Source organism: Cynocephalus volans, chromosome 6, assembly GCF_027409185.1.
Source record: "Cynocephalus volans isolate mCynVol1 chromosome 6, mCynVol1.pri, whole genome shotgun sequence".
In the NCBI taxonomy this organism is placed as follows: domain Eukaryota; kingdom Metazoa; phylum Chordata; class Mammalia; order Dermoptera; family Cynocephalidae; genus Cynocephalus; species Cynocephalus volans.
This window is the reverse complement of record NC_084465.1, coordinates 146,127,287-146,150,923: the sequence shown is the minus strand read 5'-3', so window position 1 is coordinate 146,150,923 and position 23,637 is coordinate 146,127,287. Positions and strand designations below refer to the sequence as shown.

Below are 23,637 nucleotides of genomic sequence, written 5' to 3'. Positions count from 1 at the left end.
GAATTTTTGAAGGCCCCTTATATGTACATTATCTATTTTATAATGTATATAAAAATATACATTGTCTATTTTATAAAATGTGGAAATAATAATTAACAAATGAAAATAAACATAATTTGAAAGTGTCTTCTCTTAAAAAAGAGAGATTTGGGGCCATTGGTATTGTTTTGAGGTAGGAATCAAAGACTGTCTTCCATGAGCACGTTTTACAAAAATAGTTTATTCTTAGCCCCAACAGAAAATTTTGTGTCTAATGAACTATTTCATTGCTTATTTCAGAACTCTTATTTACCAACCAGTTCAATAGCTGTAGCAACAACATGCACTATGTGATATTTTTCAGATTTTCAAAGCAGTAATGGCCAGTAGATGTTTTTAAAGAATTCTTGTATTGAATTCTGATTTTAATTTCCCGGCAGGTCTAGTTCACTTATAAATCATTAATTTAAAAAAAAATTTTGTTCTTGTTTTGTTTTGTTTCTTTTTTAAATTTTGACTTCTCAATATACATTGTAGTTGAATTTCGTGACCCTTTACCAGTTCCTCTTTTCTCCCTCTCTCTCTCCCCTCCCCCCAACTATATCATATCCGTTCACTTGTCTTAACAGTTTCAAGGAATTGTTGTGATTGTTGTGTCTTCTTCCCCCGCCACCATTTATTTGTTTGTATATTTATTTATTTCTAGCTCCCACAAATAAGTGAGAATATGTGGTATTTCTCTTTCTGTGCCTGACTTGTTTCACTTAATATAATTCTCTCCAGGTCCATTCATGTTGTTGCAAATGGTAGTGTTTCATTCTTTTTTATAGCAGAGTAGTATTCCATTGTGTAGATATACCACAATTTCCTTATCCGCTCATCTCATGATGGACATTTGGGCTGGTTCCAACTCTAGCTATGGTAAACAGTGCTGCAATAAACATTTTTTTTTTTTTGTGGCTGACTGGTATGGGGATTCAAACCCTTGATCTTGGTATTATCAGCACCACGCTCTCCCAAGTGAGCTAACTGGTCAGTCCCATCATTAATTTTCTAAATCTCTCAGGTTTTTTTAATCTCAAGGGGTAGCTCATCTGCTCAATGTCTACCTGATTAGCCAGGTAGACCTTGACTTGCTGGACAGACGTCTCACTGACTGTGGTGAAGCTTTCCTTTTCTTCATTTCTCCCTTCTGGTCTGTCTCTAGGTCGCACTTGAATTGCCTCCTCTTTGCCAGCCCCACAGCCCTCACCACCCTCCTCTGGGTCCCAGTCTGGATTGCTGTGCTGCCTCCACATGGTTGTCCTTTCCCCACGTTCTCCCTATTCCAGCCTGTTCTACAAACATCTATAGGAGTAATTTTCAGACACAGTTTGCCTTCACAATACGTTGTTCAAGAACTGGGAGGACCATCTCTTACCACCATGTAAAACTTCAATTCTTTTTTTTTTTTTTAAATTTTTATTTATGTTTATTCTTTTTCTAATCTTCTGAGTTGAACACCTAGCTCATTAATTTTCCAGTTTTCTTGTTTTCTTTTCTTTTTTTTTTTTTTTTTTTTTGTCTTTTTCGTGGCCAGCACTCAGCCAGTGAGTGCACCAGCCATTCCCATATAGGATCCGAACCCGCGGCGGGAGCGTCGCTGCGCTCCCAGCGCCGCACTCTCCCGAGTGCGCCACGGGCTCGGCCCTAAAACTTCAATTCTTCAATCAATCTCTCAAGCCTTGCCCCTTGACTCTCTTTAATACACTAATACCACCTAGTGTCATTGCTGTTTAGAGGAGACAGACCACCTTTAAATGTTTACTCAGTCAGAATAATGTTTTAGGATGCTCTATTCAGCTTTTTCCTGCTTTGCCTCTATATGATTCATTTAATAAATTATTGCCCACTCGGAGACACATTTCCTAGTTCACAGAGTCATAATCATATAGTACATTTCTGTGGGAACATGGATTTATTTTTTAAAATTTAATTGTACATATTTGTGGGGTATAATGTGTTGTTTCAATGCATGGACATATTGTACAATGATTAACTTAGAGTATATAGCATATCCATCACCTAAGCATCTTTTCTTTGGGGTGATTACTGTCAAGATCCTCTTTTCTATCTATTTAGAAATATGCAATATAATATTATTGCCTCTAGTTAGCCTAGAACACCAGAACTTATTCTTCCTGTCTACCTATAACTTTGTACCTATTAATCGACCTCTTTTCCTCCTCCCCCAACCCCTTTTCCTTCCTGATCTCTGGGAACTATTATTCTACTTTCTACTTCTATGAGAACCACTTTTTTTTTGGATTTCACATATGAGTGAGACCATGTGGTATTTGTCTTTCTGTGCCTGGCTTACTTCACTTAACATGATGTCATCCAGTTCCATCCATGTTGCTGCAAATGACAGGATTTTATTTTTTATAGGTGTGTAGTATTCCATTGTGTACGTATACCACAGGTTTTTTTTTTATCCATTCATCCATTTATGGGCAATTAGGTTGATTCCATCTCTTGGCTATTATGAATAGTACTGCAATGAACATGGGAATGCAGGTGTCTCTGGGAACGTGGTTTTATTTAACCCTTCTATGGCCCTGCCTCTTCATAGGGAGGAAATCAGACAGCCACGGTGATCGCATTGTGTTCCATAAGGGATTTCAACTTAGCTCAGGAGACCTGTCAGTTGGCAATCAGAGATGTTGGAGGCCTTGAAGTGTTAATAAATTTACTTGACACAGATGAAGTCAAATGTAAGGTGAGTGCATCTGTCACAATGGATGAGGAGTCTCGTTCCCACCTTCTTGTGGCTCTCTTCTCTGCTCTAAGTGTCTGCTGCTCCTTGCTGCCTGTTTCTTATCTTTACCTGCTGCACTTGCTGACAGTCAACCTGCCGCTTCTATTAGCTATGCTTTCCCTTCTCTCTGTTTCTCTTCTTTCTCTCGCTCTGTCCCATTCATCTCTCATGCTTCTTGAACGATGAATGTTTACTTACATAAATGGAGGAAAATATAGAGGACATACGTAACCCCGGGGGATGGAAACTATTTCTTAAAAAAACTTAATTAGGGAAGGATTTGGGGTAGACTTGGAATTTTTCAAAACATAGCACTGGTTATGTATTAAGCACTCACTCATCTATAACTTTTTTTCTCATGTAGATTGGTTCATTAAAAATCCTGAAGGAAATCAGTCATAATCCTCAAATCAGACGTAATATTGTTGACCTTGGGGGTTTACCAATTATGGTTAATATACTTGATTCTCCATACAAGAGTCTGAAATGTTTGGCAGCCGAGACCATTGCGAATGTTGCCAAGTTTAGAAGAGCCCGGCGGGCAGTGAGACAGCATGGGGGCATCACCAAACTGGTGAGTGTCAGTGACGTCATGATCGGCACCCCAGCTGCCACCAATGTGGCACCTTTCTGCTCTCTTCCCCAGCCAGTCTGGACATTCAGTAGCCATCAGGGCGTGTTCTGGGAGTCTTCTTTTTGGATCACATGTCCTTAAGAATTAATTTTGTATGTTTACATTAGCCGGTGGCCAAAAACCATATTCAAATTCATTTTTCAAAGAAATAGAAAGTTTTAAAAAGAAGATGTAATTGGTGCCTGTGGCATTGGTTGGGATATGTTTGTGTATATGTGCAGTGATGGTGAGAGATGGTGAGAACTGCCGTGGAGAGCGGTCTGCTAGCCTGGCCTCCGATGTGGCGTATTAGTCTGTTTCTGTTGCTCAAAACAGAATTCCTGAAACGGGGTACTTTATGGAGGAATGAAATTTATGTCTTACCGTTTCGGAGGCTGGGAAGTACAAAGGAATAAAATGTTTAACAATTAGTGTTACATAAAATCATAACAAGATTAAAAACTGTTCATATCTATGATCCCAATTTTTAAAGCTCTACCTACCAGAATAGGAAAAAAAAAACAAAAAACAAAAAAAAAACAACCCACTAGAAATAAATGCACAAAATTGTTCACAGGGGTTTTCTTTGAAGTGATTATTGATTTTTCTTTCTATTTTGCTACATTTACAAATTTGTCTTCTATGTATAAGTCTTACTTTTATCATCAGAAAAAATGATTATTTTAATATTACTATTACCAAAAGAAAAAAAATCAGCATTCTGCCTGCCACCCTTGACATGTCAGGAAAAAACCTTAAAAAAGTAAATGCAATATAGAAATGTGTTTTTATCCTCCTTAGTAAGATCAATAGATCTTGTGTCCCTCCTGCAGTTTTAATCTTATTGAATTATCTCCAGTTCTGCATTTTAAGATAATGACACACAGTATAATTTTATATGATAGCTAAATTAGGAACAGGAAAGACCAATAACGGATGGACCAATAATACACTTGTAAGGTTGAGGACACATCTGGGAAGGATCAGGATTGGGGATCCATTTTTGGTTTGCTAGGCATGGGGTGAGGAGTGGGTTACATATAGGCAAAAGTCCCGAACTAAAACTGGAAATGACGGAGATGACTCGATACAGAGTTGGACCAGTGGCTGGTTATGGCATCAGAGCAAGGGCACTGAGGTGAGGGTCAAAGCAGTTAGGAAGGCACTGGCCACAGTGGAATTTGGTACCTAGATGGAGGTCAATCTCTGTGGAGGCACCCCCGGTAAAAGTCTGGGCATAAGACATGAAGTCTGAGCAAGCAAGGAGAATGCATCCAGGCAGGGAAATATTGCAAGATCCAGGTGCATATGTGCACACCCCAGTGCTATCAGTAGTGTGGCCCGTTTCCATATTCCTCTGTATGTGTAGCATACCTGGCCTTTCACTGGAAAACATTTCCTGCGTGGCAGTGAGTGTCAGGTGAGATCTTAAAAGAGTAAAAGCGATATAGAAATGTGTTTTCATCCTTGTTAGTAAGGATCAACAGATCTTGTGTCTCTCCCATGGCTTGTTTCTTACAGGATTATCTCCACTTGGTACTAGGGCTGCCATAACAAAGTACTACAGACTGGGTGTCTAAAACAACAGAAATTTATTTCCTCACAGTCCTGGAACCTAGAAGTCTGAGATCAAGGTGTTAGCAGAGTTGGTTTCCTCTAAGACCTCTCTCCTTGGCTTGTAGATGACCATCTTCTCCCTGTGTCTTTACATGGTCTTCCCTCTGTGTGTATCTGTATGCTAATTTCTTCTTCTTATAAGCACAACAGTTGTATTGGATTAGGACCCACTGCAATGACCTCATTTAGCCTTATTTCCTCTTTAAAGACCATATCTCCAAATACAGTCACATTCTGAGGTACTGGGAATTAGGACTTCAACTTAGGAATTTTGAGAGGACACAATTCAGCCCATAACAAGCACCTCATATGAGCAATCATCAAGAGTCAGTGAGAAGTAGTGATTAATATTTAAAAGTTACCTCTGAACCAGAACTGAAAATGACATGCAGAAGATAAACAGGGCAGGTGTCTCTGTGGTGCATTATGATGGGGATTTCTTCTAGTGGCCCTCACGGATGATGCATGACATGGTTCTGCGTCACGTGGCATCAGAAAACAACAATGTTTAGGATAATAGCCAAATCCATACTAAACTAGGTGGTGGGAACAGAAATAATGCCCACAGTGATGTTGCAATCTAGCAGAGAAGGGAGTGAGGGGACAGGGAGGATATAGACAGAACTGTAAGTGTCATGGTGAGTCATAGGTATTCAACTGAAGTCAGGACTGCGAACAGTGGAGGAAGAGAGGAGGGGTGATCAATTGATTCTACTTGGAGGAGGAGGGTCAAGACAGGCTGGAGAGAGGAAATGTTGCTTGCTGAGTTTTGGATGGGGAGTATTTGTCAGGCACACCTGCAGGGAACGCCATTTCGTGAAAATGATGCCATCCTGGGAAAGACCCAGAGCTGGGAAACAGCACTGAGCATTTGGAAGTCGCAAGTGGTTTGATGTGGCAAGACCTAGGGTGAGATGGGCCAAGCGGTGAGATGAAAATAGAGGACCACGATGCTCACATAGGACCTTATCCAGTGAGTTAAAGTGAGTTAAGGGATTTGGACTTGATACAGGTAACAAGGGAATAATTGTAGTAGACAGATACATTTAGGCTGTCTGCCTTGTGTTCAGTCCCATTGTCTGAGAATTTCTTTCCTGCATTGCTATCGCACCTGCAGTTGGTCAGTACCTGGAAGCCATGTGGATACTTCTTGCCTCCATCTTTTCTTGGAACATAACTAGTTACACCATGAATGTCCACCTGACTCAAGCCAGTCCCGCCAATCTCTCTCCCAGGAGTTTGGAATTGGGATTGGGAGACTGTACTTAGTTTGGACTACTCCTTTCTAAATTTGGGATTGGGTCATGATATGTGGGCATTATCCATAGAATATGGCCTGCGGGGAGAGAGAATGGAGTGGACGTGCATAGGTGATGGCTCCTACATCCCCAGGTGTAGACAGTGAGCCCGCAAGGACAGCTGACAGCTTCCTCTTGTGGTCCTGATCGCAGCTCTGGGGAGACCTGGCCTCACTTCCTCCATGGGGCATCCTAACAAACTGCCATATCCTTAAAGTAAAATTGCCTTTCCCTTAAGGTTTTTAGCAGCTTTAATTATTGCAAAGAAAAGAAGATGATGCTGGCAGCTGTATTGTTTTGTTTGGTTGGTTTCGATAGCACATGTGGAGGACTATGTCCTCCACAGAAGTCTTCTGGTTTTAAGAGTGTATAGACCATTCAATTCTCATTAGAAAGTTCTAATGGTTTCAGGGAGCCTAGCATTTGAGATACTAGGACTGAGGATGTGGTTTACAAATATTAGTAATGTAAATATTAGAGCCATAGTAAGAAAATACTATCTTGGTGGGATTAAATTTCTTGTGGGAAGGAAATGGAAAAGCTCCCAAATCGGGAGGAACGTGTTTTGAAGGGTTTTGTTTGTTTCTTTGCTTTCACTGGCTGCTGTGCAGTACAAAAGTTGGTTTTTTAAAACATTCTTATTTTTGAGGGAGGTGAGCTTAGTAGCAACCCTGTAGCTATGAAAGCTGTGTTAAGTTTTATTTTAACAATTTCCACGTGCCTTGCATTCTTCTGTTCTTGTAGGTTGCTCTTCTGGACTGTGCGCAGAATTCAACAAAACCTGCTCAATCGAGTCTGTATGAGACCAGAGACGTGGAGGTGGCTCGCTGTGGGGCACTGGCCCTCTGGAGCTGCAGCAAGAGTAACGCCAATAAAGAGGCCATTCGCAAAGCTGGGGGCATTCCTCTGCTGGCTCGGTTACTGAAGACTTCTCATGAAAACATGCTAATTCCGGTGGTGGGGACATTGCAGGAATGTGCATCAGAGGTACCCAAGCCCTCTTTGCTTGCTTCTTACTTTGACTTTCTTTAGTCAAAAAATAACTCTTAAGGTTATCATGACAGCTAAGGATTGTTTTCCCCCAAGAAGTCAGCCTTCTATTAGAAAGAGAAGATCAAACTAATGGCACATTAAGTAAATCAGTACCTGTATGATATATTTTCAAAATGTTGACTAATTCTCTTATTGTTATAAAGATATGTTAAACTTGGACTTTGGTATTTATTTACCCAGAAAATTTGTTCAGCCTAATTATTAATAAATGTAAATCGATACTTCTGTTCATGCATTATATACACATAAATATTTAAATTTATATGCCTAGGAAAACTACCGAGCTGCAATCAAAGCAGAAAGGATAATTGAAAATCTGGTAAAGAACCTAAACAGTGAGAATGAGCAACTCCAGCAGCACTGCGCCATGGCCATTTATCAGGTGTGATGAACTCTTCCAACAGTTGTGGGTGTTTTTTCTCGCAGAGTTCAGATTAGTGTTTCTAAACAGGTGGTCTCTTTCTCTGGGACGGATTCAGGAAATCAGCATTTTTAACAAATACCCTAGTAGATTTTCATGCACACATGGGTCTGAGAACTGCTGTCCTGTGGTAATGACAGGTACTTGTATATGTTAGAGAAAACTGCTTCAGCATGTGGGATTATTAACATTTCTAGAAGTCACTTATATAGCTTTCTCTGTCTCCTAAAACAACTTACTTAGTGTAAAATAGATAAATACAAGGATCCTTCAAAATGTTTCTGGAAACATTTGTATTATCTTTCAATTCTATCTTTCCATGGACTTTTGAAAGTACCCTCATAAGTACATGGTAGTCCTACATTGCTTTTCTTTTTTTTTTTGACATCAAAAAAAATTCATTTCAAGTGATATTACTTTTATACACAGAATAATAATTAACATAAATAGCAATTATTATAATCCAGATGCTGTTATAAGTATGGTACATATGTTATTAATTTATTATTTTTTTATTGAATCAAAATTGATTATACGTATTTTGGGGGTTCACCATTGAGATATGTTGATCAAATCAATATTACTAGCATATATATTGTTACAAATCCTAATTATTCTTTATGCCCCTTGTCCAATCTCTCCCCATCCTCTTCTCTGTCCCCTCTCCGCCCTCTAATTACCCTAGATTTCTTCTCTCCTTCTGAAAGAATAGTGGTTACTCTGTTGATTTGTTGCCTAGATGATCTGCCCACTGCTGAGAGGTGTGATCAGGTCCCACAATACTATCATAGAGCAGATGCTTCTTCTGTCACTCTGAAATGGGTTTTGTGGAGAGAGGAGACTGGACCCCCCTCCTACAACCATACACACCACACCAGCACCAAAGGGCACGCCTAGTGACCCGAGGCATGGATATGCTCTTCTTTTCTTTATCTCTGCTGGTGACTCTCCTGTGTCAATGCACTCCAGTGGTTGGTGGACAATCTGCATGGTGGTTGTGACATCTATCTGCTTTCACAGTAGCCATGGTTATTGCGGCTGTGGCAGGCCACCCACATGGAGGTGATGTTTTTGGCATGCTTCTTGGCACTGGTGGTGTGCCTGGTTGTGGGGTGTGTCTGGTCCCTGCCTCCAAGCCTCAGGTCCCTGGGTGGGGCCATGAGGTACTGGTGGTGTGCCTGGTTGTGGGTGGGGTTCCAGTCCCTGCCTGCATGCCTTGGGTCACTGGGCAGGCCATGAGGTGCTGGCATGGTGTGCCTGGTTGTGGGAGGGGAGTCTGGACCCTGACTCCATGCCGCAGGCCCCTGGGTGGGGCCACAAGGAGCTGGTGATGTGCTTGGTTGTAGGTGGGGGTACCAGTCCCCAGATCCATGCCTCGGGTCACTGGGTGGGCCATGAGGTGCTGACGTGGTGTGCCTGATTGTGGGAGGGGGACCAGTCCCATTCTCCATGCCTTGGGTCACTGGGAGGGCCCCAAGGCTTTGGCATGGTGTGCTTGGTTGTGGGAGGGGAGTCCAGTCCCCTTCTCCATGCTTTGGGTCCTCAGGTGGGCCCCAAGGCATTGGCGCAGTGTGCCTGGGCCACAACTAATTTTTTGTCCTTTGCTTACTTCTAAAATGGGGGAATTTCCTGTGGGAACCAGTGCTTGAGCTGTGTGGTTGAGCTAAATTATTGCTTCACTGCTGCTTCCCTAGGGTAGGCTTTTTGTGCAGATCAGGGTTTAATGGTTGACCTAATAGGTACTTCTGGCTCCAGAGACTTGGTGCACCTGGGTTGTCTAGAAACTTTGATCTGGGCCTGAGTTTTTCCATCAAACTGCACCCCATGCAATTCTGCATTCCCGACCAGTCTCCTCTGAGTGGTCCTGTGCTGATTGGGGGGCAGATTGGCTGTCCTTGCTGTATCCCAGTGTTCTCCCAGTGGGCCCGTCTCCCCCACCGCCCATGCTCCAAGGGCCCTGCGTCGGTCCCTTGCAATGACTCACCCGCCTCTGAATGGCTCCCTTTTTTTAGTTCTTCTGGCTCCTCGCTCCTGCATGGGTCCATGAACCCTATTAGTGGTCTTGTTGTCCTGGGGGCCTCCAAAGCCCTCTTTTCCCCTGCCACCTCCAAGTAATTCCATCTGAAGGACACAGCTGTGGCTTCTGCTGGCTCTTACTCCATGCACTCAGCAGCTCCAGGCTTAAAGCAGCCACAGCCCAAAACCCTCAGAGCAGTTTTTTCTTTCTCTCATCGTAGTTTCTCCCGCCTTCATGAACTCTGTAAGTCTCTTCTCTTCCCCTGAGCTCCAGTGGCCCCAGCTTGGCTGTTGTTACATTTTTATAGCTGTAAGTTGGTTGATTTGTGGGAGAGAGTGACACTGGGAACCATCTATTCTGCCATCTTGACTGGAACCCTCCTACATTGCTTTTCATGTGTCCTCTTCGAAAATAATGATCTTAGGAAATTTATCTCCTACCAACACAGTATGGATGAATGAGACAGTGTGTGTGTATTCCTGTTTTTCCTCTTTATTAGCTTACTTATTTTAATCTTCACCTCCTTTTTGTGAATTATAAATTTCATAGTATACCAGAAAACAGTTTAGAATGGTAAAGAGGGAAAAATGTCCTTGACAAATTAGTGTATGGCTGGTTACTGACAGTGTTAGCTTCTACCTAATCAGAGTAGATTTTCTAGAAGAATGCACTTAAAATGTGTAAAGTGTGAGAGACTGCTAAAAAGATAGAGTCAGAGGAAGGATTCATTTCAGTAGAGGACTGTATTCATCAGCTAGGACTGCCATGGACTAGGGCCTTAAACAACAGAAATTTATTTCCTCACAGTCCTGGAGACTGGAAGTCTAAGATAAGAGTGTCAGGTGGGTTGTTTTCCTCTGAGGCCTCTCTCCTTGGCTTGTTGATAATTCTCCTCCCTGTATGTGTCTGTGTCCTAATTTCTGTATGTGTCTGTGTCCTAATCTCTTCTTCTAAGGACAGCAGTCATATTATTAGAGCCTACCCCAATGACTTCACTTAGCCTTAATTACCTCTTTAAAGACCCTATCTCCAAATACAGTCACAGTCTAAAGTCCTGGGAGTTAGGACTTCAACATAGGAATTTTGAGGGTACACAATTCAATCCCATAACAGGGAAATATAGCATTGACTTGTATATACACCTCGTGTGAGTAACCATTAAGAGTTGGTTAGAAATAATGCTTAATATTTAAAAGTTACCAGCGAACCAGAACTGAAAATGACACACAGAAGATAAACATGGCAGGTGTCTCTGTGATGCATTATGATGGGGATTTCCTCTAGTGGTCCTCATGGATGACGAGTGACAAGGTTCTGCATCACATGGCTTCAGAAAACAACTGTATGCTTAGGCTACTGGCCAAATCTATTCTAAACTTATCATCTGTTAGCTCTATAACCTGAGAATTATCAGTTGGGAACATCTATGCAGTAAACATTTATTTCAAAGGATGACACAAACATGGATAAAAATGTTTGAATAAAATGTCAGGTACTATTGATATAACTCACTGCTCTGGGCATAGAAACTCTGTTGGGGAAGTTCTTCATCTCTAGGTTTCAGAGATTATTGAAGATATGACCAAATTCCTGTCACTCATCATTTTCTCTACTACATTTTTCCAAGACTCTGGGTTGCATCACTGCAGAAATCATCCATCCATGCCTGGAGAATTCTAGGTTTCTTAGTGTCTTGGTAGAAGCTCAGGCTACCGCAGAATAGGCTTTGGAGAATTGCCAAGTATGTAGAGACTTCTTTGCATTCCCAAAACCACATAACAGGAGAGACATACTGTCAGATAGCTGCCAGTATAGACAAGAATGGTATTTTTCATAGAGGCGCCATGAGAAAATGAGCCTCTCTGAAAAGAAGTTTCATAGCTATTAGAATGGCAGCCTCTTTAGCAATCACTGAAAGCTTGGTATGCCCTGATCAGTGATGCCTCTGATTTGACTTTTTGTGCAGTGTGCTGAAGATGAGGAAACCCGGGACCTGGTTAGGCTACACGGAGGACTTAAGCCCCTGGCCAATCTGCTCAATAACACTGACAATAAAGAACGGTTAGCTGCTGTCACAGGGGCCATATGGAAATGTTCCATCAGCAAAGAAAATGTGACCAAGTAAGAGAAGGCATTCAATGTTCTGCAATAAAGATATGGCCACCAAAACACAATCTTGTAATTTAATGCTATTTTAATAAGTAATTGATTCTAATGTTAGTCATAGATGTACATTATGGGTTAAGTTGGCAGAATGAAGGGATTCTTAGAAGTGAAAGGCCCCTCTCCCCACCCCACATCTTGGCAATGATTTTCTGTGCTTCAGAAGTGCTAATGGGCTTGCTGAGTTGATCTTTCAGTACAAATAGGCCATTTTGCATATGGGCAGCCATTTAAATTAGGAATATCTCTGATTTTTCCTGCTGAGACCTTTCAAGGTGAGGGGGTGAATTTCCCATTGAATCTTTAGAGATGGACGTGTTTCCATTCTTTTTCTAAAGATAAGCAAGATGAGTCAACTAAATGCCAACTAGCCAGTTACTCTTAGAGTGTGCAGTCATTTTAAAATATGATTTCACTGAATTTTAAAATATTCGTAAACTTTATGACCATTCTATTTATTTTAATTTTCAAATGTATCTCTTTATATATTTTTCCAGTTTGCACTCTCAGTGTTGGGTATTCTGAAACAACTCCTTGTCTTCATCTGATGATCTCCTTAAACAAGAAATTCACATCCTGACTATTTAATACAAAATAAGTTTACTTAATAAAAAACGTGTAGTGAAGTAATGGCTAGATTAAAAGTAACCTCAGCTAATTAAACTTTTATGTTGATTAAAAGTTACTTAACTCTGTTAAGTAACCTTAAAAATTCAGCCACATCATTGTACTTGAAAATACTGCTGAATTTTATTCGAAAGGGAAAAAATGATCTATGAAGAAACTAGTAATTCTCAAATATTTATTTTTATGAAAGATTCTTCCTTTTGGTATATATATGAAAAATTGGAATGAAATCGCATGACAAGAGAGATGCTAAAATTTATAAATGGTTAATACTGAAGATATCTGAGGGTGACATATGTTTTTTATCCAATGAGCATAAGCTACTACTTATTTAGAGAGACTTATTAAACCCAAATAGGTACAATAGTCATGTTTGATGTGTTTAAAAATATATATATAATCTATAGTTCATTTTCATTAAACATTTAGAATCCGTCATTCATGTAAAACAGTCTCTATAACATGGGGAAAAACCCTTAACAGAGCAGAATCATAGATGCTCAGATCTGGGAGAAGCTGTAGTTGTCTTAGAGACTGTATGGTATAGTGATGAAGAGCACAGGTCTGGGGCAGATGTCTGGGTGGGGCTGGCAGCGGTACTATTTACCAAGCTTCAGACCAGACCTCCAATAATGGGGATTAAATAGTATGTGCATCCTAGGTGGTTGTAGAGATTGAATGAGCATGTAGCTGGCATTCAGTAAATTTAACAATTATCATTACTACTATTAATATTATCAGCTAACTTTACACCAAAAATAATAGTTTCCCTTTCTTTGCCTCTCTCTCTCTCTCTCTCGGTCAACTTAGGTTTCGGGAATACAAAGCCATTGAAACGTTGGTGGGACTTTTAACTGATCAGCCTGAAGAGGTACTTGTGAATGTGGTTGGGGCCTTGGGAGAATGCTGCCAGGATCACGAAAACCGAGTCCTTGTCCGGAAATGTGGTGGCATTCAGCCACTTGTGAACCTCCTTGTTGGAATAAACCAAGCTCTTCTTGTGAATGTCACAAAAGCGGTTGGTGCTTGTGCAGTAGAACCCGAAAGTATGACGTAAGTGGCCCTGGGGATATGACGATTTTATATGAGAGTGTTAAGAGAAACACTTGGGTGGTCACAAAATAGTGTCATCCCTTAGAATTGATGTGCACAAATAATGTGTTGTCATATAAATAATCACAAGGTTGCCAAATCATGACTTATAGAGCCAAAATATTACCTTGAATGAGATGCAAGCCTGAGTGGGGCATATTGGGAGGATTTACAATATCTAGTAATTAGTTTTCCATGTGGAAGCCTTAATTCAATTAATAAATTTTTCTCTGCTTCCCAGGGAAGAATTCTTCCTCTCTCTCTCTTTCTTACTAGGGTTCTAGGTAGTGTTACCTTAATTCTCAGCAATTCAGCAAACGCATTTTGAGCACCTAGCGAGAGCTGTAAACAGATGTGGGGAAGGGACAAAGGATTTTAAGCTATGATCTTGTTCCTAAGCAAATTATTGTCTACTTCGGAAGAAAAGACTTAGATGTGGTATAATTTAAGAGCAACAGCATGGCATTCATTAGAATATAATAAACACTTGTCAGAAATGGCTTTATGTATTTCTTTTGATCATTGGCTTTTCTATTTTTTGTTTACTCAGATTTACTCAGCCACCAACTACCTCTGAGCTTTTTTGGACCATATTTGCTCCTTTCAAATCTCATTTGAAGTTCTGTCATCTTTTATCTGAACTATTATATTTTAATAGTCCTATTTGGTATTAGCTCTAGTCATTTCTTTCTCTTTCAATACCTTCCTGCAGAGCATTGAAATTTATTTTCCTTTACTGCACATCTGATCATTTTGTATCCTTGGCCCAAAGCACCTTCAGTGACTTCTAATGCTTGAAAAACCACACCTAAGTTCCTTAGCTTGGTATTCAAAGCATTTGCCTTCTGGTCCCATTCTACTTTTCTGCCTCCTCTTTACTTGACAGTATAAATTGTCTGGAGTTCACACAATAGTTCCCCCTTGTCTGCAGTTACCATGGTCCGAAAATATTAAATGGAAAATTCCAAAAGTAAACAATTCATAAGTTTTAAGTTGTGTGCTGTTCTAAGTAGTGAGATGAAGTCTTCCAGCATCTCGCCTGGGACATGGATCATCCCTGTGTCCAGTGTCCCACGCTGTAGACACCACCTGCCTCTTCATCACATAGTAGCTGTCTCATTGTCAGGTTGACTGTTGCACTATCACAGTGCTTGTGTTCAAGTGACTTATTTTACTTCATAATCACCCCCAAAGTGCAAGCGTAGTGATTCTGACAATTTGAATATGCCCAAGAGCAGCCACGAAGTGCTTCTTTTAAGGGAAAAGGTGAACGTTCTTGATTTAATAAGGAAAGAAAAAAAATTATATGCTGTGTTTGCTGAGGTCTAGGGTAAGAACGAACCTTCTGTCCATGAAATTGTGAAGAAGGAAGAAGAAATTTGTGCTAATTTTGCTGTCACACCTCAAACTGCAAAAGTTATGGCCCCACGTGAACAGAAATGTGTTCTGGTTGACAGCAATTGGGGTCAGTACTATCCATAGGTTAGTATTGTGTTATAAAGTCTTTTGTAAAACTTTTAAAAATGGTTTTAAAAAGCAAGTGGTCAGAGCTCAGAAAAGAGATAGAAAAATGATTGAACTAAAAGCCACAATAGGTTTCCTGCTTCCACTGGAGGTCTTGGAACATATCCCCTTAGGATAAGGGGAGACTACTGTATCTTTATTTGTTTATTCCTCTATTCATGAAACAAACATTTATTGAGCATCTTTTGTGCCAGCCACTGGATTTATAGTGGAAACCAAGACAGAGTTCCTGCTTTCTTGGAACTTACGTTCTATTGTGTGTGGGGCACACAGACTATCAACTCTTAAACACAAACAAGGATGTTAGATACTGTGAAGTGACAGAGAGTGACTGGGTGGGAAGTAATTGCTTTAGCTCGCATAGGAAAGTAGTCTCTGGGAAGATCATATTTAAACCACCACCTGAAAGGTGAGACAGAGGCAGCCTGAGGGATCACTTCAGATGGAAGCAATAGCAAAGGCAGAAGCCCTGACATTGGCTTGCCCTTTGCTTGAGGAGCCACCTTGAGCTTTTAAAAATACCTGTCAAGTAGTATTAATCGTTGCCTACCTTGTAGTAATGTCTTTCTATATCACTTGATAGACTGGGTCACAAGCCATCTTTTTATCTATCAGTGACTGTTAATTTCTTAATAAATATTTTGAATTTAATTTATGTAGATTTAGAACCTATTCTTGTAAATCCTCTACTTCTGTCTCTCAGCTTTCATAATGTATACATAAGTCATTTCCAGGTTATCTGGTTGGCACCTTTATTCCTTCTAAATATTATCATTATATTACTTTCGATAATGGGCCTTTACACTCTTAATGTGACAATTTTAAGTAAAGTGTTATGTTTATTCACTTTTCAGTTGAATCCATTCAAGACAAGGCCAGAGAAATAGCTATACTCTTTTCTTATTCTGAATCATAAAGAATATGTTTTTGATATAAAAATTTGGAAATGAAAAGATAAAAAAGATTTATTGATAAATAACAGGCCTCAAGGACTTTACGATTGAATTAGGGAGACAGACGAAGTGATAATTTTAAAATAGCAGAGTAGATGATGAGATGGCAGTAGATAAGTATTTATAGAATTTGTGGAATTTTATGAAAGGCTTGATTTCTGGTCATTGGTATAAAAACTATAAAAAAGATCAAAAGTAGAAAAAAAATTATATTCTCTCAAACAAGGAAATGACCACAACTCCAAACCTTAAACTGTGAAACATGCCTGCAAAATGCGGTGAATTATTGACCTGTAGGTAATATGCTGACAGCTAACACATGCCTCTTCAGATCTCAAGATTTCCCCCCAAATAAGTATCATGGTCATTCATTACATACTCAACTTTTTTTCATAGAGAGCAGAGATTAGTGGAGTAAATGGGCCTCAGAAGAAGTGAGGAATTTTCCATCAGAGGCCTAGTTTTGCAGTATAAAACATCAGAACAAGTGGAACCTACAGAAAAGTCATATGGACATATCATTTTTTATTGTCTACAACAGAGGTCTAGCCCAAGGAGACTGCTGGAGACACTTTGGAATGAAAAGGGTACTAGAGACAATGATTGTAAGATTGCAAAACAGCGAAAGTATAAACTTTTAGAGATTAGGAGTGAACCAGATTGACTGAATGCTCAAAACTGAACGGTGATGTGTTCCCAGGGCAAAGGGAATGGCAAATTTTTGTGGGATTGTGTTTGAGGTAATTCCATCACAAAAGCAAACAGATACATTCATGCAAATAATTTTCCCACAGTCACAAGACTATGAAGACAATATATTCCCTCTTAATAAAATAGCCCAAAGAAATCATATAAAGTTTTACAAAAGACTTTATAACACAGCTGAAATGGTTTTAAAAAGCAAGTGGTCAGAGCTCAGAAAAGAGATAGAAAAATTATTGAACTAAAAGCGACGATAGAAGCAAAGTATAATAAACATAACTGAAAACACAGTCAGGAATGTGGTGTATAGGAAAGATAAAATGAAATGAAAAGGAAAAATACATAAAAACGATAATAGAGAAATTGACAAATATGGAACACAAGGAGATCCAACAGAAACATGATTGGTGTTCCTTCCTCAAATAAAGGTTGGAACCAATGGAACATGATCTTGATTAAAGATATAATGAAAGAAATGTTTTCCTTTGAGTCTGTAGGTCAAAAGGCCCCCACCCCTCAAAAAAAAAAAACCTAGTAATATTTATACAGAGTGGCCAACAACAACACATATCCTGATAAACTTACTTGCATTTCAAAATTAAAGGAAAAAATAAGTGTATCAAGGCAACAGAAGCAAACTATGAAGACAATTGGCTTCAAACTTCTCTGCAGCTTCTTTTATTGTTAAACGACACTGACTGAAACATTCTGACAGAGAGAAAATATTGCCTAAGAATTTTATACCAGCCAAATTGTCTTTCAAATATGGAGGTAATATCACATTCTCAAGCACACAAGAGATTAGCAAATAAAGTACTCACTAGCTCTCCTTGAAAAAACTGCTTGATGACAAAAACCCATCGATCAAGAAATTACAAAAGAAAGTATTTGAAAACAGTAAAACTATAGTTAAGAGGTACCAGTGGAGACCATGGAACTTATTTAAATATTAAACTAAGACAAACCAAAGGAGGAATTGTCATTACGGGAATCATCTAAATCTTAGAAATATTAATAATGATAATAGAATAATGCATTTAACAAAAATAAAAACAGTAGGTGCAGAACAGATGTGTGCGTGCAAATTTTATCATCTTTCACATAAATAAGTCATAGTGTTCAAAACATTATTTTTATCTATCATCTATTTTTCTGTCCATCCACTTCTCTGTCTTACCTATCAATCTTATATATAGGCATAAAGAGACATCCAGAATAATTTACATTAGCTGTTACTGATTGTTATTTCTAGATGGTAGAATTTGGGGTCTTTTTTTATTTCTTTGTATTTTTCTGTATAGTCTGCCTGATGAATATGTATCATCTTTTCAAAATCAAAGTTCTCATTTAATACCTTGCACAATCCCATTTTGTTCTGTATAGTGCGTAATAGTTAAGTGTATGGATTCTGGAACCATTGCCTGCAATGCAGGTCTCACCACTTACCAACTGTTTTTTAGCAAATTGTTAAACGACTTGGTGCCTTGGTTGCCATATACATAAATGGGGATAGTTAATGGTACTATCTCGTTGGGTTGTTGTAATGATTATGTGAGCTAATGTTATGTAAAGTACCTGAACACAGTAAGCACTAGGAAAATGTTGGCTGGTATTGTTGATATGGTGGTAGCTTCAACTAATTGCAATTTGTAAGAGATAGTACATAAATAGAAAATGAAAGTCAGATTCTACAGTATCTGTACTCCTCTGTAGTTAAGGACTCTGTTCCTTAATTCTCCATTTGTCTTATATCAAGTTAGTCATGTTATTTAATTTGCCTGGGTTGTTTCACTTAACATAATTTTCTCCAAGCTCATCTATGTTGCTGCAAGTGGCAGATTTCATTCTTTTTTTATAGCTGTGTAGTATTCCATTGTATATGTATACCACATTTTCCTTATCCAGTCATCCATCGATGAACATTTAAGTTGGTTCCGTAGCCTGGCTATTGTAAATAGAGCTGCAATAAATATGGGAATGCAGGTATCCCTTCAACATTTTTTCCATTCCTTTGGGTATATACTCAGTAGTGGTATTGCTGGATCATATGGTAGTTGTATCTGTAGTTGTTTAAGGAACCTCCATTCTCTTCTCCATGATGGCTGTACTAATTTACAATACCACCAACAGTGCAGAAGTGTTTCCCTTTCTCCACATCCTCACCAGCATTTGTTATTCTCAGTCTTTTTGATAATAGTTAGCCTAACTGCAGTGAGATGGTATCTCAGTGTGTTTTTGATTTGCATTTCCCTTATGATTAGTGATGTTGAGCATTTTTGCATATATCTGTTGGCTATTTGTATGTTCTCCTTTGAGAGATGTCTATTCAGCTCCTTTGCCCATTTTTTAATTCGATTTTTTTTTTTAACTGTGAAGTTCTTTGAGTTCCTTGTATATTCTGGATACTGATCCCTTTATTATAGTTTGCAAATATTTTCTCCCATTCTGTAGGTTGTCTTTTCACTCTTTATTTTTTCCTTTGCTGTGCAGAAGATTTTTAGTTTGATATAGTCCCATTAGTATATTTTTTTCTTTTGTTTTCTGTGCTTTTGTGCTTTATGTCCTCATTTGTAAGTGGGAGCTGAATAAATAAATAAATAATAAAGAAAGAAAGAGAGAGAAAGAAAGAAAGAAGAAACAACAACAACAATAATAATACATTAAACTTTTAGGAGAGAACAGAACTGTGGTCATTAGAAGTGGGGAGGGGGGGACCCTGAGAGAGCCATGCTAGAACAGGCAGGTGCCGCATGCTACAGGACACCCAGCCCAACCCAGTCCCCGCTGCCTAGAGAGGCCCAAGAGCCACCAGGCCCACACACCCAAAGCTAGTCACTCTGGAACAGGCAGACACCACAGGACCCCCAGCCCAGGCCAGTTCCCACTGCCCATAATTTGCAGTCCCTTCAGGATCCAGGCCAGACATCAGGGTGGAATGAGTGGAGAATGATACCACCTGCCACAATGACTAAACACCAAAGGAAAGATACCAGACATATGAAAAATCAAGACAATACAACACCGCCAAAGGAAAATAATAGCTCTCAAGCTCTAGATCTTGTAGAACAGAAAGTCCTTGAAATGACTGACAAGGAATTTTGAGGAACAATTATAATGAAACTAAATGAGATTCAAGAAAACTCAGATAACACAATGATATGAGAAAAAATATACAGGACCTGAAAGAAGAAATGTACAAAGAAATCAATGCCCTGAAAAAGAATGTAGCAAGCTTGTGGAGCTGAAGAATTCATTCAATGAGATAAAAAATACAACAGAGAGTCTAACCGCAGGCTAGGACAGGCAGAAGGGAGAATTTCTGACCTTGAAGATTGGCTGTGTGAAATAACACAGGTGGACCAAAAGAAAAAAGAATTTAAAAAATTGAAGAAAATCTAAGAGAGATAACAGACAACCTTAAGCACTCAAATATCCAAATCATGGGTATTCCAGAAGGGGAGGAAAAAGGAAGTGGCATTGAAAACATATTCAATGAAATAATAGCAGAAAATTTCCCAGGTATAGGGAAAGTCAGAGATCTTCAGATTCAGGAGGCCCAAAGATCCCCAAACATTTTCAACCCAAAAAGGTCCTCTCCAAGACATATAGTCAAACTGGCAAAACTCAAAGACAAAGAGAGAATCTTAAAAGCTGCAAGAGAGAAACATCGAGTCTCCTATAAAGGAGCCCCAATCAGATTAACATCAGACTTTTCATCAGAAACCCTAAAGCCAGAAAAGAATGGGATGACATATTCAAAATACTAACAGACAAAAATTGCCAGCCAAGAATACTTTACCCAGCAAGGCTATCCTTCTGAAATGAAGTACAAATAGTATATTTCTCAGACAAACAAAAACTGCAGGAGTTCACTACCATATGACCACCCTTACAAGAAATCTCAAGGGAGTCCTGGGTTTGGTGCCTGAAAAACAGCCATCACTGCCATGAATACTCAAGAAAGAACAAAACCCACCATAAAACAAAAATTCTAACAATAAAGAGAAAAAGTTTATCTACCACCCCAAGAAACCAACAAACACAGAAGATAAGCAGAAAATCAGAAAGAAAGAAACAAATGATACTTAAGACATCTAAACAAAAATCAGTAAAATGCTAGGTGTAAACTAACACCTTTCAATAATAACTCTAAATGTAAAAGGATTAAATTCCCCAATCAAAAGATACACACTGACTGATTGGATTAAAAGATGTGCCCAACAATATGCTGCCTTCAAGAGACTCACCTCACCTGTAAAGACACACATAGACTGAGAGTGAAAGGATGGAAAAAGATATACCATGAAAATAGAAATAAAAAACGAGCTGGAGTAGCTATTCTTACATCAGATAAAATAGACTTTAAACTAAAAACCATAAAAAGAGATAAAGAAGGCCACAATATAAAGATAAAAGGATCTATCCATCAAGAAGACATAACAATCATAAACATATATGCACCCAATGTGAGAGCAGCCAGATTTATAAAGCAAACACTATTAAATCTAAAGAATGGGACATTTACCAGTACCATAATAGCAGGGGACCTGAAGACCCCACTCTCAACATTGGACAGATGATCTAGGCAAAGAATAAATAGAGCAACACAAGATCTAAACAACATTTAATAACAATTGGACTTGGCAGAATCTATAGAACATTCCATCCAACAACCTCAGAATATTCATTCTTCTCATCAGCACATGGAACATTCTCCAGGATAGACCACATATTAGGTCACAAATCAATTCTCAACAAATTCAAAAAAATTGGAATTATTCCATGTATTTTTTCAGATCACAATGGATTAAAATTAGAAATCAATAATAAATGAAACTCTGGAAACTACACAAAAACATGTAAATTAAACAACATTCTACTTACTGACATATGGGTCCAAGAAGAAATTAAACAGGAAATCAAAAAATTTCTTGAAACTAATCAAAATAATGACACATCATACCAAAACCTGTGGGATACTGCAAAAGCAGTACTAAGGGGGAAATTTATTGCATTAAACGCTCACTTCAGAAGAATGGAAAGATGGCAAGTGAACAACTTAACACTTCACCTTAAAGAATAGAAAACAAGAACAATCAAAACCCAAAGTTAGTAGATGGAAAGAAATGATTAACATCAGAGCAGAACTAAAGGAAATAGAAACCCAAAAAATGATCAATGAAACAAAAAGTTGATTTTTTTAAAAGATAAATAAAATTGACAAACCTTTAGCAAGGCTAACTAAGAAAAGAAGAGAGAAGACCCAAATAACAAAAATTAGAAATGAAAAATGTGATATTACAACAGAAATCTCAGAAATACAAGGAATCATTAGAGACTACTATAAACAACTATATGCCAAAAAATTCAAAAATCTGAGCCAAAGAGATATAGAAAATCTGAACAGACCAATAACAATACAAGAGATTGAAGCTGTTACCAGAAGTCTCCCAACCAAGAAAAACCCGGGACCGGATGGGTTCACTGCAGAGTTCTACCAAACCTTCAAAAAGGAATTGACACCAATTCTCTACAAACTATTCCAAAGACTGAAACAGAGGCCATTCTCCCAAACTCATTCTCCGAGGCAAACATCACCCTGATACCAAAACCAGACAAAGATACAACAAAAAAAAGAAAACTACAGGCCAATATCCTTGATGAATATAGACACAAAAATCCTCAATAAAATACTAGCCAACAGAATACAGCAACACATACACAAAATTACACACCATGATCAAGTGGGATTCATCCCAGGGATGCAAGGTTGTTTCAACATATGCAAATCAATAAATGTGATCCACCACATCAATAAAAGCAAAGACAAAAACCATATGATCATCTTTATAGATGCTGAAAAAGCATTTGACAAAATTCAACATTCGTTCATGATGAATACTCTCTAAAAGTTAGGTATAGATGGAAATTATCTCAAGATAACTAAAGCCATATACAATAAGCCCACTGCCAATATCATCCTGAATAAGATGATAAGAAGAGGAACTAGACAAGGATGCCCACTCTCACCACTCCTATTCAACATAGTGTTGGAAGTACTAGCCAGAGCAATCAGAGAAGAGAAGGAAATAAAGGGCATCCAGATTGGAAAAGATGAAGTCAAACTGTCCCTGTTTGCAGATGACATGATCCTATATATCGAACAGCCTAAAACCTCTACAAAAAAACTGTTGGAATTGATAAATGATTTCAGCACAGTAGCAGGATACAAAATCAACACACAAAAATCAGGAGCATTTCTTTTCTCCAATAGTGAACATGCAGAACGAGAAATCAAGAAAGGCTGCCCATTTACAATAGCCACCAAAAAAATAAAATACTTAGGAACTGAGTTAACCAAGGATGTGAAAAATCTCTACAAAGAGAACTACAAACCACTGTTGAGAGAAATTAAAGAGGACACAAGAAGATGGAAAGATATCCCATGCTCTTGGATTAGAAGAATTAACATTGTGAAAATGTTCATATTACCCAAAGTGATCTGCAGATTCAATGCAATCCCCATCAAAATTCTAATGACATTTTTCTCAGAAATGGAAAAAACTATCCAGACATTTATATGAAATAACAAAAATCCACAAATAGCCAAAGCAATCCTGAGCAAAACATAAATAAATAAATAAAGCTGGAGGCATAACACTACCTGACTTTAAGATATACTACGCATCTCTAATAACCAAAACAGCATGGTACTGGCATAAAAGCAGACGCACAGATCAGTGGAATAGAATAGAGAATCCAGAAATCAACCCATGCACCT

The 23,637-nt window shown here is 38.7% G+C and overlaps 1 protein-coding gene across 1 annotated transcript in view; it reads left to right on the top strand.

Moving 5' to 3' along the window:
- ODAD2 (outer dynein arm docking complex subunit 2) overlaps positions 1-23,637 on the top strand; it is a 156,682-nt gene that overhangs the window by 42,708 nt on the left and 90,337 nt on the right. The window contains exons 10-15 of the mRNA XM_063100917.1: positions 2,591-2,737; positions 3,141-3,350; positions 7,049-7,291; positions 7,629-7,739; positions 11,762-11,916; positions 13,396-13,638. Of these exons, the coding sequence (XP_062956987.1) occupies positions 2,591-2,737; positions 3,141-3,350; positions 7,049-7,291; positions 7,629-7,739; positions 11,762-11,916; positions 13,396-13,638 (1,109 nt within the window). The remainder of the gene's footprint in view (positions 1-2,590; positions 2,738-3,140; positions 3,351-7,048; positions 7,292-7,628; positions 7,740-11,761; positions 11,917-13,395; positions 13,639-23,637) is intronic.